General features: G+C 43.0%; 2 protein-coding genes across 3 annotated transcripts in view; one reads left to right on the top strand and one right to left on the bottom strand.

Moving 5' to 3' along the window:
* LOC306841939 (serine/threonine-protein kinase 26-like) overlaps positions 1–10,483 on the bottom strand; it is a 16,826-nt gene extending 6,343 nt beyond the window's left edge. For both annotated transcript variants that reach the window (XM_079371970.1, XM_079371969.1), the window contains exons 1-3: positions 10,110–10,483; positions 222–290; positions 1–129 (exon numbers count right to left, since the gene is read on the bottom strand). The exon at positions 1–129 is cut by the window's left edge and continues 33 nt beyond it. In XM_079371970.1, the coding sequence (XP_079228096.1) occupies positions 1–129; positions 222–290; positions 10,110–10,130 (219 nt within the window). In that variant the 5' untranslated portion in view covers positions 10,131–10,483. The remainder of the gene's footprint in view (positions 130–221; positions 291–10,109) is intronic.
* Positions 10,484–11,376: 893 nt separating this feature from the next.
* LOC306841940 (palmitoyltransferase ZDHHC3) lies at positions 11,377–18,015 on the top strand. The gene is made up of 9 exons (XM_079371971.1): positions 11,377–11,576; positions 12,217–12,305; positions 12,390–12,463; positions 13,135–13,247; positions 13,342–13,403; positions 13,508–13,628; positions 13,705–13,777; positions 14,305–14,491; positions 14,593–18,015. Exons 1-9 carry the CDS (start codon positions 11,452–11,454, stop codon positions 14,682–14,684), a joined length of 936 nt encoding a protein of 311 aa, XP_079228097.1. The 5' UTR covers positions 11,377–11,451; the 3' UTR covers positions 14,685–18,015.
* The last annotated feature ends 762 nt before the right edge of the window (positions 18,016–18,777 follow it).

Here is an 18,777-nt window from a genome sequence, read left to right on the forward strand (position 1 = left end):
GGGGCTGTCGCACTGACTCAGCACAGTGATCTCCTGCTGGATGTCCTCGATCTCGTCCTCCGCCTCCTCCAGGTCGATGGTCTTGATGGCCACCACGCTCTGAGTGCGATGGTCGATGCCTTTGAACACCTGAAGGGACGAGGAAGGAGGAACGGGAGAATGAGAGGACGCGACGCAGAGGAGACGACGGGGAAGGTGACGAGAGCAAGAACGACACTCACCTCTCCAAAAGATCCTTTTCCTATACGATCCAATTTAGTGAACAACTCCTCCGGATCAACCTGAGAACTCTGACAGGAGGAGAGGAGGCAAGGAGGCAAGGAGGCAAGGAGGCAAGGGGAGAGGAGGAGGTGAAAAGAGACGAGGAGAGAAGGGGAGAGGAGGAGGTAACAGGAGACAGGGAGGCAAGGAGAGAAGGGGAGAGGAGGAGGTGAAAAGAGACGAGGAGAGGAGAGAAGGAGACAAGGAGAGAAGGGGAGAGGAGACAAGGAGAGAAAGCGAGAGGAGGAGATGAGAGGAGACAAGGAAAAGGGGGAGACAAAAAGAAGGAGAAGGAGACAAGGAGATGAGGAAAGAAGAGGAGGAGACAAGGAGATGAGGAAAGAAGAGGAGGAGACAAGGAGATGAGGAAAGAAGAGGAGGAGACAAGGAGATGAGGCGAGGACAGAAGTGGAGAGGAGACAAGGAGAGGAGATGGACCATTTAGTTATGGTTTTAAACCGTAATCATCTCAACCAGACTTCCTGTCTGCCAGCATGCATCACGGTTGTCATGACAACAGCATTTAAAACATTGAGCCCTGAAAATGAAAGACTACAAAACTCCCACACACACACACACACACACACACTATCTGAACTACACAAACACAGTGACAACATGACGACTTCAAACACCAACGAAGAAGAAAGACGTTTGAGAGTTCTGCAGAGAAACATTTGGATACAAACACTCTTATTTCCTCACACACTAAACTTTGCAACATGACAGCAGTGGTGTCACCGCACACACACACACACACACACACACACACACACACACACACACAAACCCATAAAAACACAGAAGGAAGCCAGCTTGACAGTTAAAGATAACAGGAACTGCACACACAGCTGCCTGACCACACACACACACACACACACACACACACACACACACACACACACACACACACACACACACACACACACACACACACACACACACACACACACACACACACACACACACACACACACACACACACACACACACACACACACACACACACACACACACACACACACACACACACAGGTTTCCTGAACTCGGCAGCGTTACGGCTGAAGCTAAAAGCTCGACAGCTTTACGGGAAGAAACGTGAACGAAGCTGATCCACTTTAATCAGGTTTCTATCTCTACCAGGCCGAACGAGGGCGAGCGAGAGAGTCAGTACATGGAGGAGAGAGAGAGAGTCAGTACATGGAGGAGAGAGAGAGAGAGAGAGTCAGTACATGGACGAGAGAGAGAGAGAGAGAGTCTCAGTACATGGAGGAGAGAGAGAGAGAGAGAGTCAGTACATAGACGAGAGAGAGAGAGAGAGAGAGTCAGTACATGGAGGAGAGAGAGAGAGAGAGAGAGAGAGTCAGTACATGGAGGAGAGAGAGAGAGAGAGAGTCAGTACATGGAGAGAGAGAGTCAGTACATGGAGGAGAGAGAGAGAGAGAGAGAGAGAGAGAGAGAGAGTCAGTACATGGAGGAGAGAGAGAGAGAGTCAGTACATGGAGGAGAGAGAGAGAGAGAGAGAGAGTCAGTACATGGAGGAGAGAGAGAGAGAGAGAGTCAGTACATGGAGAGAGAGAGTCAGTACATGGAGGAGAGAGAGAGAGAGAGAGAGAGAGAGAGAGTCATGGATGTGATCGTCCTACAGTCGGACTGTGTAGTTAGGAAATGTTCGGTCCTTTTTTCCACCTGCAGAAAACTCCAGATATCTCCAAATCTGAGAGGGTCAGGTTGACCCCGAAGATATCACGGCTAACGGCTAACAGCTAACGGCTAACGGCTAACAGCTAACGATCAGGAAGAAGTGTGAGCAAGTTTAACAGGGAGACGTGTGGAGACTTTGAGTGTTTCAAGTATTCAGCCATGGCCTCAACAAGCACTAGTTATGTAACTCACACACACGCATAACCACACATGCATAACCACACACACACACATAACTACACACACACACACACACACACACACACACACAGCGATTTTGCTCTTAAAAAACGAAAAAGTTATTTGGAGAAACACTGAATAAACACACCCAAAGAGCCGCATGATTTGAAGCTGGTTGAGTTCCCTCCCTGAGCTAAAAAAAGAAGGCTCAACACACACACACACACACACACACACACACACACACAGGGTGCCGCCCCACCCTGTCAGCAAATACAGCGGTTACTGTCTAATGATACTTTGAGTCTGACGCAGAGAACACAGACGAGAGCGAGCAGAGATGAAGAGAGACACGGGGAATCCCGCCGCGACTCCCAACACGACCATATCAAAGTGTTCGGATGATCCTGAAACACACAACGTTTACATCCCGCCTGTGGCTCCGCTCCACAATCTCTCTCTCTCCTTTATGTCCAACTCTGTCCACTGTCCCGTCTCCAAATCAAGGCCCAAAAATAAAGAAAGTGACATGTCGTTTTCCTCCTGAACTGTTCGGGTCCGGGCGTCTGCTATTGGTTTGCTGCCAAGTTACAATCAAGCTGTGACCCTAAAATCGAGATCCGAACCGAGCCGTGACCCCTGTGTAACCCCTGACCCCCCCTCCCCCCCGACTCTTCTGTAAGTGCACAAAACGACATGCAAAACATCTATTTTTGGCAGCAGTGGAACGGTTTCACTTTTCATAAAACTTACATGCAAATCAAACGTTTCTAATCTTCCAGGAAGCAAAGTCAAAGTACAATGAAACTTCTTAAAATGTGTCCGTCAGGAAAACTGATCTTCACTTCAAACCCATAACGGGAAAAAAAAGGAAAAAAAAGAAAAAGACGTGATAGCCTGAGCAGCTAATGTACCTGAACACATCGGTGCACGTGCAGGTATGTGACCCTCAGATCAGAGTTATTTTTAGCATCGCTGCTGCTGGAATAACAACGTCAGCCTGTCAAACCTCCACGCTGAAGGAGCTCCAGGAACAAACAGACGGACCTTTACGGATCACCACAAACTGTCTTCACAGACGGGTTTCACTCTGCCTGACGCCGCGCTTCCTGGCCCGCCATGATCAACAGTAAACACGGCTTCTTTCCGACGTTTGTTTGTCGTTCGTTCGTCGCCTGTTTTGACTTAATGTTCAAAAAAAGTGACGTGAACTACGATCAGTGCATGTCCGTGTTTTATTTTGAAATTGACCCTGCACTCTGACTTCCTGTCTGGGTGGTTCCGTTCCGTCGCGCTTGTTGGGCGCTGACCGTGAATTTGAAATGGAGCAGAGCGTAGCGGCGCTGCTAGCATGCTAGGAGAGCGGTACTGATGTTAGCTTCAAACACTCATTACGTCTGTGGATTTATGTGAAACCTTGTTTAGATATTAAGACTTGAGTTTGTGGACGTACACACGGTGTCCCTTTATCTTTTTAAGACGTCCTTCTGAACGTCCTTATCTGTCCCGTTTCATGAGACTCAAATCCACAGATGGGATTTGATGGGATTAAAATGGGACATTTTGCACAGCGTGGGTCTTCTTCGTCTTCTTCCTGCTCGGCTCCTGTCCTGGGAAAAACACACAACCAACAAATAACGGGCCCCAAATATCATTTAAGTTCTTAACTGTGTGAGTAGGCCAAAGAAAACAGAGCCAAACAGGAAGTTAAAAGTTTAATGATGATGTCATAAGGTGATAAGGGACCTGAGGGGGTTTCCCCCTGAAGGTCTGACAGACTCTGGACTCTCTTTTACATCCTCATTGCATTTTGAGCTCAGATCCATCAGAGCGTAAAGTCCACGTGGTTTTGACTCTAATCCAACTCTAAGCACTCATTGGTTCTCGATGAGCCGGCTCGCCAAGGCAGGCACGCAACATAAGTAACATGGTGTCTTCGGTTAAAGAAAAGTTATTAATGAACTATGACGTTTATTTATTAGAAAAATCACAACGTTTCAAGTGAAGAGGGGCCGAAGTGTTGAGATTTTTCTTATTGATCGGTAACACTTAACGAGGCAGGATTTTCACTTTTCAAATACGACGGTTTTAAGATTTCTTTAATTCTGTTAAAGATGAGCGTTAAATGTCAAAATAAGATGAAGTATTAAGTCTGGAGTTCTAAACAGAATTTACCATTAACTTTTTTTTAATTTTATTTATTTATTTGTTTTTAAAGATCAAGTTTGATCACAGCAGAAACCTGCCAATGATCCGATCATTCTTTGACTGCACACGTCTCGTCACGTTCTTCTTCATGTCCAAACGAATGCTTGCACCAAATGTGGAGGAATTCCCTCGACGTGTTACGTGAGTTATCGTCTCCACAAGAACGGGAACAAATACAGTGTAGTAACGTAGGTCATAAACTCTGACTCAGCCTGTTTGCTGAGATAAACCTGAACAATGATTGAGTCACCTAAAAAAAGAGAGAGAGGTCACACTTTGACCTTTCTGTCTCAGCCCGGAGAAAAACAACTGTTTGAGAAGTTAAAGATTCAACAGGTCTGTCTGCACAGCTGTTACACTGTCTCACTTTAACTTCATCTGTATTCTGTTTATACTGCTCAGCTTTAATCTATCTACACGCTGCTTCCCTGCTGCAGGAATCACAAGTGCCTTTGTCTGTCCTTTGTTTGTCTCAAATGTCTTTATTGCTGTCATGTTTATTGTTATTCTTTAGTGCTTCTTTTAATGCACTGCAGGTTTGCACTGTGGGTCATCTGTGCTGCATGTTTAACATGCAGCAGATTGGACAAGAAAGCCTCCGAACGAACGGACGGACGGACGGACGGACGTTTGTCCACGTGAGGAAACAGAAACGTTAAAAACCAGGTTTCTCCCTCAAATCAACGGGAACAGTTGACGTTCGACAGCAGGCGGAGCAACGAAGGGGAGGAGCCGTGTAAACGCAGCTCTGACAACAACACAGCCAGCGGGACTCCAGCTTCTCCCTCACTGCAGACAGTCAGGACTCAGTGGGTTTCTGTGGAACATGTTACACACGTGGACGTTGCGTGTTTAAATGCACATACTTCAAATATGAAGGAAAAAAAAAAAAAAAAGTACGTGTTCGGCACCTTGATGCACAAACACGCTCAGATGTTCCAGATTTACGTAACACTCGGTCAGTTCTTCCATTCAGTCATCGTCAGGTCAGAGCTCGGCTCCTTGAAGGATCCTTGAAGTTTATTTATAGACTCTGCATGTTCAGAGTTACATCAGGACGACTCCCAGCGCCATGTCCATAAAACATGGGAGTGTTGGGAAGAACACCTGAGCTTTACAGCAGGTGAAACAGTGATGAGGAAAACACTGGAGATAAGGGGAGTATTCAGGTCAGGGAGGGCGAGCGAGAGAGAGAGAGAGAGAGAGGTCAGCGGAGCCTCGTCCACGCAAACACTCAGCCGCCTGAGAAAACTTGGACGAGGTCTTGGAAAGTCTGTGAGCGAGTGAGGCAGAGGGATTCATGTTTTTATTCACAAGTGGAGTCCAAATATCCAAACAAGAGGAGCTCTATGTGTGTGTGTGTGTGTGTGTGTGTGTGTGTGTGTGTGTGTGTGTGTGTGTGTGTGTGTGTTGAGGTCAAACGTCACAGCTGCAGCAGGAGGAAGTACAAACACAGCTTTCTGAAAAGCGACCTTTGCAGAGGCGCGTCATGTGAGAATCTCTCCGCTCTTCAACGTTTCCTGTTTGAGTAAGATCAGAAACTGGGAGGTGACGTCTCGTCTGACGTCCCGTTCAGGATCAGCTCTGTCATGGGGGGGGGTTCAGATCGTCCCCCGCTCTCTCCGTCTCTACAGTGAAGACTCAAGTCCGAGAGTCCAGACCTTGAAAATGATGGATCCACTATCACATGAAGAAAAGATCACACGGCGTCTGTGACGTCATGTGATCATGAGTGAAACACCCTGTGTGTGTGTGTGTGTGTGTGTGTGTGTGTGTGTGTGTGTGTGTGTGCGTGTGTGTCTCCGCCTGATCACTGAGTGTTTCCCCAATCAGACCTGATGTAGATCTGAGGTGCGACAACGTGTGAGACAAAAACACTCCAGGTCAAGTTCCAAAAGGACAAACATGAACGTCAACAAAGAGGACGAGACGAGAGCGAGTCAGGCCGCGCAACAACCGACGCATCTCTGGCAGAGCCAACCAAGACACACACACACACACACACACACACACACACACACACACACACACACAGGTCTGTTGTGACGGGAATGGTGCAGCTCTGTAAAGTGGTAGGAAGGAGAGGACACTCCCCGGTGTTTGATCAGGACGATCTGTCGACACGCCTGCAGAAGACTTCTCTGCTATTTCATCCATTCAGCACCGAGCTGCCTTTTACTCACTGTACCTGTTCACACACACACACACACACACACACACACACACACACACACACACGTACGTAGAACACTGAGCGCTTTGACAGACGAGCGCGGGAAAAGTTGGGCTAAAGCTCCTCAGCAGGAGTGGTGTTGATCAGGGAAACAGGAAGTGCCCTCTTTTCACTTCTCAAGGAGGGGTCAGAGGTCAGTTCCATCATCTCTGGAGACTGATGGAACTGAACACGATCAGACAGAGAGCCTGTTTTAATCCTCTCTCTCTCTCTCTCTCTCTCTCTCTCTCTCTCTCTGGATAAAAGCACTAAAGTCCCCCATACAAGACTGAACCTGACCATGACGTTATTGAACTCATTGACAATCAATATAAAATAGCCGTATGTTGATGATAAAGTGACTTCTTTGAGTGTGTTGAAGGTGTTCTTTGTGTGCCGTCTCTCTGAACACACTTCACACAGGGACTCCGGAGCGCCCGAGGCTGCGAGTGTTACCGCCGAACAACAAGCGTCTTTATCCACAGCAGACGGGGAAACTCGTGGAATACCCACACGGCGCTTTCAACGTTATAAAAAATATTCTCCGTTATGTAATCGTCTGTTGGAAGAGGGGCTGAACCAGAGTCGTCAGCTGGCGGATCTCGGTGGTCTTTCCTCATTGGTTGAGATTTCACAACATCCTGCCGTCAGTCATTGATAAGAAGAAAGAAAACAAGAGGTGGGTGGTTCACAGTTCTAAAGTACAAATGACGTACGAATCATTATCTGATGTTTTCTGAATGTACAACGCAGAGAGAATGACTCCCATGATTCCCCGCCAGCCCTAAATGTGACCAGGTGTTAGCCACATAGCAACATTAGCATTCATTTATTTAGAGTCTTGTTTCTGGACATTTCACTTATTTCAGTCCACTGTTTGGCTCTTTCTTCGGGCCCAAACCAAAACAGAACAGCAGGTGACAACAAGATGCTGTAGCATTAGCCTGCTAGGCTAATATATCCAAGTATCCCATATTAATCCTTTTTTTTTCTTTTCTTAATTTTCTCAATGAATCAGTTTGTATTTTCATCTAAAAAAAATGTCAGAAGTTTGTGGACAAATGTATGTTTCCCAAAGCGCGAGTTACTGACATCAAATTATCATTTTTTCATACCAAATATTTCCTGTAAATTCTAATTTCATTACTTTATACTGTGCAATATTTATATTTTTATATTTCTGCAATAGTTTTAAATTTCATACTGTGCAAATATGTATTTTATATGAATGCAATATCTATTAATAATGTATTATTCTGTCACCTGTTAATAACTCCTACCATACACAACCCATCTTACCTTCATTAAAGTTACTTTTTTATTTTCTTCTTCTGTTGTTTTTCTTTTAAGGTGAAGCTACATATATGTTGTTGTTCTATTGTATAATGACAATAAAGAGGATCTATTCTATTATTTTCTATTCTATAGAGGAGGAATTATAAAAAACTACATATTCACATTTAAGGCTGATTTGTGACATTTTTCACTCAAACCGCTCAAATTAAATGGAGATAGTTGATCATTCCTTTCATTTTTGGACAACTTAATGTTTAATTATTTAAATTCTGTTGATGAATAATTAAAAATTAAAGTGATCAAATGTCAGAACAGCGATTTGTTTTGTCTCAATCAAGCCTTACACAACACCTCCCAGACGATTGTCGGTCTCGACACAGGCGGACAAAAAAAATTCAAAACCTCAACGTCCCTCACGCAGCAGCTGCTGCCGGGTGTCAGGTGTGTTTGTGTTGATTCAAACAGCCTGTGACACTCTTTGGCCCCGCCCACCCGAGGGGGGGGGGGGGGGGGGGGGGGGGGGGGGGGGGGAGTGAGCGAGGTGACAGCAGCCAGTCCCACAGGTAGACACACCTGAGAGAGCCGGCCGAACCTGGAGGCCGATAACTCGCCCTGCACGCCTCGTAGAGCGGAAGAGAGAGAGAGAGAGAGAGAGAGAGAGAGAGAGTCGCCTTCAATAACGCGAGAGGAATCGAACAAAAACAACACAAACATCCCAGAGTGCCACGGGAGGAAGAGTGATGACGGCATCATAAGTCACCGCTGAGCAACACAAACACAAACAGGTGACTGCGACACACCTCGTGATTTGTGATTTCCGCCCCAATTAAAAGCTCTAATAAGCAGAACGGCTGCAATAAGGAAGGTTAAAATAAGCTCAGAGACACAGTGAGTCACTGTGGGCACAGCACAAGAACATCACAGTTATGCAACCACACAGAGCTCGATGAGCATGGAGTCCTTTAGTACAGTATGGATGAAGCAGTGTGAACACCTCCGAGGTGAACGGACGACATGAAGCGTTCAGTCAGGCTGAGAAAAACAAACAATCCTATGAGGACATTTTTACATGTCTTGAAACCATGAAGGCCTCAAATCAAACTGAACAACATGGGAGGACTGTTTAAACGTCACATGACCAAAATAAAGGAGAGCTGGGACTGATGGGATCAGGTCCGATATTTATGTTATTTATGGTTCGGATATCGGAAAGACGGCGCCGATCTTTTTAATCTTCTGTTCTTTGTTTCTGTCCGGTCTCTGGCCTGATTAATGAACTGTTTGTGTGTGTTGTGTGACTGATCATCCAGCCCTACAAACTAGTGGAAATGATTTACTTTAGGTTCATTATGTGGACATTTAAAGAGACGGGAGCTAGAGCGTGACTGATGAAAATCGGTCAGCCGATAATGGCCGATACTTTTGGTGGAAACGAAACGAGGCATCTCAAAAGGGAAGAATGATGAGTCACTACAAATCTAAAAAAAAAAAAACAGCTCACTTTAAAAACTGTGAAGGTCACCAAAGGGATACTGATCTCAAATCTACTGAACAGATATCGTAAACTCAATCTGGAGTTCAGCACACTCAGAATATTTGTCATTTCAAGAGTATTTTAGAGGTTTAATCTTACGGAAAAATAAACGGAAAAGTGACTTTAAACTCGAGTTTAAAGAAGTGAAGTGACTATCAGATGTGTTTTTAAATAGTTTGGAGATATTTACACACTGTGAGAGAGCAATAACTCTCATTATTGGGACATAATAAGACTTAATGTGTGACTAAAAACACAGTGTGGAGTGCTTGTTTTACATCCTAATGAATAAAAGATAAGACTTCTTACTACTAGAGCACTTCAGTGACGTTTTAACCAACTACAGGAGCTTTAAAGATATATTTTATAAGATAATAAAGTCTTAATGTGGCATATTATTAGTGACTGTAAAGAATATGTGTGCTATCATGGACCCAAAGACTTAGTTTTCAAAGAGTAAATTAAGCTTTAAAAGTCAGTTTATGGTGAATTAAAAGTGTATTCAGGTTGAGTTTGAGAACATGGAGGTTATTATTAGTATGTTCATCATTTACAGCAGGTTTGTCTCTTTTTTTAAAAACATATGGGAAATGGCGTGAAGTTGCACAACGCTTCCTCACATGTCGATAAACTCGTTTAGTTTGCTGACAAAGAAAGAGACGGACACACCGAGCGAGCCTTTAAACGCACCACGGCGTTCACCTTTCCACTTACCTGCATACCAGGAACTTCCATGGTTACTTCTTAGTATGAACGCCCTTCTTCTTCTCCACCTCCAGCTTTCTCTCCGTCCTTCTCTTTTCTCTGCTTTCTTTCCTCTGGTTTTATCTCCTCTTCGACCGCCTCCCTTCCAATGAATAAACTCCCAAAACAACAACTTCGAAGTCGAGGAAAAAGTGATTATATATCCGATAAATTAAAAAAAAGAAGAAGAAGAAGGGACGTCTGTGTGCAGAGAGCAGCCAAAAAAAACCCTACAAAACACACACTCTCACACACACACACACACAAACCCAACACACAAGTCCTGTGAATGTGCAGCAACCCAAAAAAAAAAAGTGTTGAGCAAAAAAAAAAAGGAGGAGGATGACGAGCTGGTTACTGCCTCCTTCAAGGGAGGAGCGACAGAGTGTGGAAATGTCAGCTTCAACGCATGCAAATGTCTACCGCCACCTTGTGGTTACAAACTGTAATTGTTTTCTATTTTATTCAAAGCTTGAGAGTTCTGTGCAGGCTGTAAAAAAACAACGAAGAATAAATCACTTAAACAAACCACTGACAATCCCAGAGAGGATTAAATATGAACATATTATTTAAAAAAATGGAAAGAGCCCAAATAAATGCAAAATATGAGGTTCAAATACATCCATATATTATTTTCACATATATTTGAGTTCGCAGACGGCTGCGAACTCAAGTTGATCCCTGCTGTCATTGGACGAGAGGCGGGTTCACACCCTCGACTGTTCGCCTGTCACTCACAACAGGGCCATTTAAATAACACATATATAAAAGCTTCAATATGTATTAATATATATAACCTTTAAGTGCTATATTGATCTGGAGTCCCCACCTTTGGGATCCTATTCATGTGGGATCGGACACATTGGGAAAACATTTTTCAGGAACACGTTTAGAAGAATATAAAGAGTGTCCTGTAGCTCGCTCTTTTTTTATCTACTTTTTTTTATGCATTTTTTGGACGTTTTATATACTTATCTAATTAAATTTTTGCATTGTGATTTTTCTTCTACTATCCTGTTTTGCTTCTGTAACACTAAACATTTCTCCATTTGCGAGATGAATAAAGTAATATCTCATCTTATCTTGTCAACCGATCTGCTTTGATTTTTTTTACATATAGTTGCTCAACAAAGAAAAAGTGAATTCATATTTTATTACATATTTATGCTTCATATGTTGAAAAAGAAAATGTTTGTTGCATTTAGGTGAACTGCCCTGTATTTCCTACGCCCATGGAACGCAGCATCGTCTGTCAGCGTGACGTCACCCGGAAGTGTTGTGACAGGGGGGGGGCGGAGCCCGGCAGAAGAAGATGGCGCTTCTTCGCTGCAGGCGAGACCCCTGCGGCGTTATCTGTCTCATTTTAACTTATTTCAGCGTGTTTTACGCGGACTACGTGGTCATACAGTATGTCCTCATCCCGGCCTACTCGGGCAGGTCAGTACTTTGTGTTTTTATGTCGTTAAAACCCTTAAAAAACCAAACATGGCGGCTGCTTCCCTGCACTGCCTCCACTCATGACAGCATCCTTTTTTTTAACGCCTCTGTATCTGCACAAAACTTTCATCAATATTGGTCTGCCTGCTCTTTATTTTGTTTAATTCTTTGTTTTATTTGTAATAATTTTTAAAGCCACTCGTAGTTTAGGCGGATGTCTGGTTCTGCTCGAGGTTTCTGCCTCTTTAAAGGGGACGTAATATACCCTTTTCAAACAGCGCCCCCTGTGGTCTAAATGAAACATCTGTGATGAGCTTCGGTCCAAATATAATAGAATCAATCAGCAGAGGAGCTTTGTGACCCTGTAGAAACCAGCTCTCTCAGAACGCTCCGTTTTGGTGTGTGTGTCTCTTTAAATACAACACATTTTTTCAAATTCTATGTTGGTAGATACTCAGGTTGCCCAAAAAAATGTTTAAAAACACAGTAAAAGTGGATTTTTCATAATATGTCCCCTTTAAATGAAGATAGTCTTTGGTCCCCCTCCTACAGTAAAACAGAAAGCCTAGTTATGATAAAAGTTTTAATTATGTTGATGTTCCTCTCTCTCCCTCTCTCTCTCTCTCTCTCTCCGTGACAGTGTGTGGTGTACTCTCCACGGGTCAGTGTTTAACCTGATTCTGTTGCTGCTGCTGGCCTGTCACGCTAAAGCCGTCTTCTCCGACCCCGGTGAGTAACTGTGCCACTTAAAAATGGAAAGAAAAAAAAAAGTACACACTTTTATAAACTTTTTTGTTGTTGTTGATTTTACAGGCATGGTGCCTCTTCCCGACACAGCTATCGACTTCTCAGAACTTCGATCACAGTCGTCTCGGATGAACGAGCGCGTAAGATAAAAAAAAACAACTTTACAACCATGAATTCAAAGTGTTCAAAGGGACATTTTCCCTCCTTTGTGCGTGTGATTTTTCTTCGCCACGAGTTTAACAAAGTGTTTGCAGAGCTACGGTGAGAGATAAAGGACAAGCGAGAGAGAGGGGGGGGGGGGGGGATTTTAGAGAGATTGAAGCTTCTGTCTGATGATTACTGCGTTGCTAAACAGTATGTATTTATCTGTGTTTGTGAGGTTTCAAATGGTACTTAAGTCGTCCTCTGGGCTTGTAATTAAGTTGTTAGGAGCTCAGTGACAGACGTCTGTGAAGTGTTGCGTTCAGCGACAGGACTGACACATTAAGCCTCCAGCTCCAAACGGCCCGGAGCAGGACAAAGACTATACGATGTTAAACGCACAGGATGTAAATTCCTCAACCGGGGGGCTCTCAATCAATAATAATAATAATAATTAAAAAAAAAAATGTGTTTGATGGCACCTGTCAAGTCACCCAAGGTCACCTTACACAGGATAAAAGCATCAAATAACACAGAATATTCAAAACAGTGACGCAAAGTTAACGTCGAGGCTGGCGGGGAATCACGGGAGTGATCACTCTGCTGCTCCATCGTCTTGTATCTCTAACAGAATTTTTTATTTTTTATTTTTTGGGGCCGTCGTCGTCAGGGCTGCGAAGGTTGGACCGTGTGCAGCCGATGCGAGACCTACAGACCTCCCAGAGCGCATCACTGCCGCGTCTGTCAGAGGTGTATACGCCGCATGGACCATCACTGTCCCTGGTGAGAGAAACACGGGAATCCCCTCCTGGTTTTTTTTTTTTTTCACGACTCGACTATAAGCGACATCGTTTCATCTCTGAATGTTTGTGTTCAGGATCAACAACTGTGTCGGAGAGTTGAACCAGAAGTATTTCATCCAGTTTCTCTTCTACACCGGTGAGTACGGACGGTCAGAGACAACTGATGGCGTGGACGTTGTTGGGCGAACGAGACGGATAACACTCTTTTGTTGTTGTTGTTGTATTTGTTGTTGTTGTCAGGGATGGCCAGCCTCTACTCCTTGGCGTTGGTGGTGTCAGCCTGGGTGTGGAGGATAAGAAGCGAGAGAGAAGGAGACGCAGAGAGGGAAGGAGAGGAGACGCCCAGTAAACACCTGATCGTGTGAGTCCTCGCGTTAGTTTCATTTGCTGTCGGGTTTTTATCGACTTCCTGCTCACGCCGCGTTTCTTTTTCTCAGCGCCCACTACATCATCCTGCTGGTGGAGTCTGTGTTGTTTGGCGTGTTTGTCATGGTCATCTTCTATGATCAGGTACTCACACACACACACACACACACACACACACACACACACACACCGGTACTTATATGACGTGCAAGGAGACGTTTTATCTTTACCTTAAACTTCATTTTAAACCTCAAATTTGAAGTTTTATGACGCGCTTACTTGAGTCCCCACAATTCACATAAACATGTATGTGTGTGTTTTGACTCGGCTCTCATATGTAAACACACACACACACACACACATCCTAATAATCCCTTGAAATGTAACAAAAAAACTAGATTCAATGATTACAGACCAGGCTGGCTGCATGATGTGATTAAGACGTTTATTTGCGACCTTTTATGACGAGTTTCTAAGAAGGTATTTTATTCATATCTTTATGTCAGGTGGGGGAACCTGTTTGTATATTAGTGGTACATAGATGTGATAAAATATGAATAAATAGAAGTGGAAAGGGGGAAGGGAAGGAACCAAATGTGGGCTAGAATGTTAAATCTTGATCTACTAAAAGGCCGACTGTAACGACGCTTTCTCTCGCTCTCTCCCTTCAGTTGATCTCCATCATCACAGATGAGACTCCCATCGAGCAGATGAGAAACAGGCTGATGATCAAGGACAGAGGCGCTTCATCTGCATCTTCTTCATCGGCCTCCTCCTCCTCCTCCTCTCAGCTGCCTCATCATCCCCCACACACCCGCAAGCCGAAGCTGGCTCTGCTGCGGGAGGTTTTTGGAAGAGGTGGGTTTTTAGTGTTCATGGTTTTCATCCATCACTTGATGGTTTCAGGTCTGGAATGAGAAGCTGTTTAAAACGGGGGTTGTTGTTTTTTTGCTTTCCAGGGTCGGTCTTTTGTTGGCTCCTTCCTCTCCACTCCAGCCCTCCGTCAGTCGGCGGCATCATCTACTCAGCTCTGCCCGACTACGATGTCTGACCTGTTACGGGGAGTCAGGTTGTTTTTGTGTGTTTGTGTGTGTGAGAGAGAGAGAGAAGATTTTCTGCCTGACTTTGATGTCTTATCTTTGGACCTGAGACGTGAAGAGGAGAGAAGATAAAGGCGAATACTGGGATGAATGAAGAGAGTGCGTGCTACTACATGAATGAAAGAAAGGATGGTCTGTTTGTACAGCTTTAGGCCCCAGGTGATGAAAAGTTCAGCCTCAACTTTTTTTCTTTTAAATATTCCAAATCACAAATAGTCAACAATATTAGTGAGATTAAAATGTATTTATTTATTTATTTATTTCAAAATAAGAGTACGTTAGCATCTTGTGATTTAAAATAACCAAATGAGATCTATATCATGAGAAAGGAACAAATGAATGTTTGCAGGTTGGATAAAGAGCCTTGGGGTTAAACAGCAGACAAAAATGGAGATTTGTCCATGAAGAGATTCTTTTTTGTGTGTTTTGTTTTGTTCTTTGTATCCTTTGTTTATCCTGAACTACAAAAATACTTGACAGGTTAACCAACTTTACATTTTCAGATTTAAAGTTTTACTAAATGCACACGCACACACACACACACACACACACACACACACACACACACACACGTTTATTTGTATTTATGGGGACATTAAATGTTCAATCCTAAACATCCACCAACCCTCGTGCTTTTTACTAACCTCAACTACTAACCCAATCAATAACTCCTTCATTTGAAGTGACAGCTGAAGTCCCCATTAATAAGCGGTCCCCGTTAAACTGCAGTCTGACGTGTGTCCCCATAAGGCGGCTTTATCAGAAACATACACACACGCACACGGTCTCATTTTAGCTACATCACAGGGACAATGGGAGAAAAACAACCTTTTTATTTTTTTTGTTCATTCTTTATTTATTTATTTATTTCTTGAAGTTTGTGTCATTCATTCCTCATGAAATCACACACACACACACACACACACACACACACACACACCCTATCCTGGCATAGTAGATCTCAGTATTCGTACCTTATTAATCGTTTTCCAGCTATTCCGTGGAGTTAACTCTACCAAAAACTGTATTTCTATGTGAGGGGTGAAGCTGCCTTTCCATACTGTTTTGGGTTTCAGTTTACTTCAATAAAGTGGAGAAATTAACAGAATTAAGTTACACAAGGTTTAAAGTAAACCTGCATCTACGTTTACTAACCCGTCTTCTCATTTTTGGTTAAATCACCCAAACTAAGCTTACCATTTACTACCTCATATTCCCAAAACTAAAATATAGACAGTTTGAATGCACTACATTTTTTGCTGTCCTGTAGTTGGACAAGCATGGAAATGGTAGAGTCAATGCTACCTGCTACATATTTAACCTGGGGCGCCGGAAGCCTAGTGGTTAATCCCTGGTCCCCCATGTACAGAGACGAACTGTCAGGGTTCAAATCCGACCTGTGGCTCCTTTTCCAGCATGTAATTCCCCACTCTGTCCGACTCGATCCACTATCCCGTCTCTCCAATAGAAGAAATATAAAAAGCCCCCCAAAAACAAACCATTTAACTGGAAGTAACTTAAATCCAGTGTTTTTTTTAAAAAGTCACAAGGTTAGGGTACGTCAGGTCACACAGGTACGTCAGGTTAAACAGGTACCTCAGGTCAAGTTCTCCTTAGGTCAAGTGTCCAATCATGAAACACTGAATGAAATAGTTGTTTCATGGTTGACATCTCAAGTTGCAGAGAAACCACGAACTCGAAGGCAACTTCACCCTTTTCCTGTGTTTTCATGTTTGTATGTTTGTACAGTTACTACGAGTTTTAATTGCGTGTTTCGACCTGTGCCGCGCGTGAGCTCCAGACACAGAAGGGAACATTATAACAAGTGCTTCAGATTTATTTATGGAACTGGTTCTAACAGCGAGTATTCACAGCAATCTTCTGACGCTTCAAAATCAGAACGACTACCAGGTGACAGATTATTTCACCGGTTTCCTCTGGAAAGTTCTGTTTCTTGAATGAAGTGACTAAAATCACATGAAGTGGTTTGCCTTTTTATTCTATTACAATAAAATCAAGTTACTGACACTACTGATTAGTTATTTATGAAATTCTTATTTAAATCCTGTTGAACAGTGAAATTAAATGTATCCTCTGGTCTTTTTTTAACGAACAGAATAAAAACCTTGGAGCGTTTTAGCATCGGCTTTGAAAGGCATGGCAGGGTTTGTCATTTGTATTTGCATCCTCCGAAGTAGTGGCTGCCTTATTTCCATTTTAATGTCTGAAACTATCAAAGGGGGATGGAAGCTCGGAAGTGTTTTCTCATGAACCAGCGCTAAGTTGTCCCCAGACTCTACTTCTCAGGCAGGTACACTGTCAAAGAACTCTTGCCCAGGTTTGTTGTTGTTAGCTATTTATAGGAAGGTTCAACTTTTATAACTACGTGCAATTCTAATGAAGGGAATGTTACTGACACTCAGACCATTTTTTTGTGTGTTTTCTATGAAGATCTGGGTAAAAAACGAAGAACTTTGAAATGGGTTTTTTTCTGAATCATATGGTGCAAAGAAATGTAGTTTCACCTTGAATTTGGTTCTCTTGCCTTGTCTGTAAAATCTGAAAAACTTCCATCGTCACTCCAATTGACTCCAACTAAATCAAGTGCACCTGTACCTTGTTGAGCACCTGAAAACATTTGAAACTGTAAATATTTATTTCCAGATTTGTGTTAACTATTCAGGGTACTGGCTTGCTTGTTCGACTCTGTTGAATTTGTTTGTTTTCTGTATCAGAGTAGATCAAACTGGGTGCTCTTGTTTTGGATCGTCCATATCGATTTGTCAGATTCATTTGGTAAAACCCGACCAGAACGACCCTTATTGGGTATTGGCTGCAACAAAGCAAGCACTCCCCATTTGCTGTTTTCCTTGACAGCGGGAAGGATTGTGTGTCGAGAAAAAATTGGGCCTGAAGTCAACTGTTAACCACCAGCCAATCAATTCGCTTCTGTCGACCTTAAATGATGGGCAAACAAAGAATATGTGTTGACGTCCCAAAGGGGTAACTTCCTACTCTTTGCTGTCAATAAGCTAGTGTTTGAAGGAGTTGCTCGTCTCGTCAGCTGATTAGAACATGAATCTGTTGGCTTCAAAGTTGACTTCATGCCCTCGAAGCAAAACCACTCATGAGTTTAACATCATGTTGCTTCATGATGAACAAGTTTACAACTGACTGATGTTTGATTTTATTGTTACTATCTTGAAACCGTGACCTGTGTATTATTCCTGATGAAATGCTGCTCTGCTTGTTCAACTGGAAGTAAAAACAGATGTCTTTTAATCTGCGCTTGTTGCTTTTGTCTTTTTTCAAAGATTATGTTCTGTGCTTGATGAACGCCCGAACATATTATTTTAGTTTTTCTTCTTTAATATCGAAACCATCTCGAGTCTTTTCACATAGGAGCCGTCCATCACAACCTCAAGATTTGGTGGATGAAGCCTATCATTACAGACTGTTTTTAAAAACTCCACTTAAGTTAATATAACAGAGTGACTCATGTGTGGACTTCATGAAACTTTTAATAAATTAAGTGCACTTAAAAGTGATTTTATTACACATTTAGAAATCTGATAATAACGTGAGAAAATTCTCATTCCAAACCTGAAGAAAAAAATTCCGACCGTATCTGTATAAAAATGACATTTTATACACATTCTCTAAGCCACTCTGAAAGAGAAACATTAAGAGGCCTCAAAGTTATTTTAGACTAAACAGTCTTCAAGAATTAAGTGCAAAGGAACAGCTTTAAGAACAATCGAACACAGGTGCTAACAGGAAGTGCAAAAATACAGAAATGATGCATGTAATCAAAAGCATACATTAAAAAAAACAAAAAACTTTCACATTTTTTTTGTAAAACATGAACCTGCATGGCTTTACATCAAAACAGTCAAGGGTTAACATCTCCTTAAGACCAGACTCATACTGTGCACTCACACTTCCAACTTTAAAAGTAACTCCACTCTCCTCAAACATAAATCTGCACATTTCACACTCCTGGACACCGTTTACATTTTTCTATATTTTTCTATTTTTTTCTAT

The sequence above is a fragment of the Symphodus melops genome (assembly GCF_947650265.1).
Source record: "Symphodus melops genome assembly, chromosome: 20".
In the NCBI taxonomy this organism is placed as follows: Eukaryota; Metazoa; Chordata; class Actinopteri; order Labriformes; family Labridae; genus Symphodus; species Symphodus melops.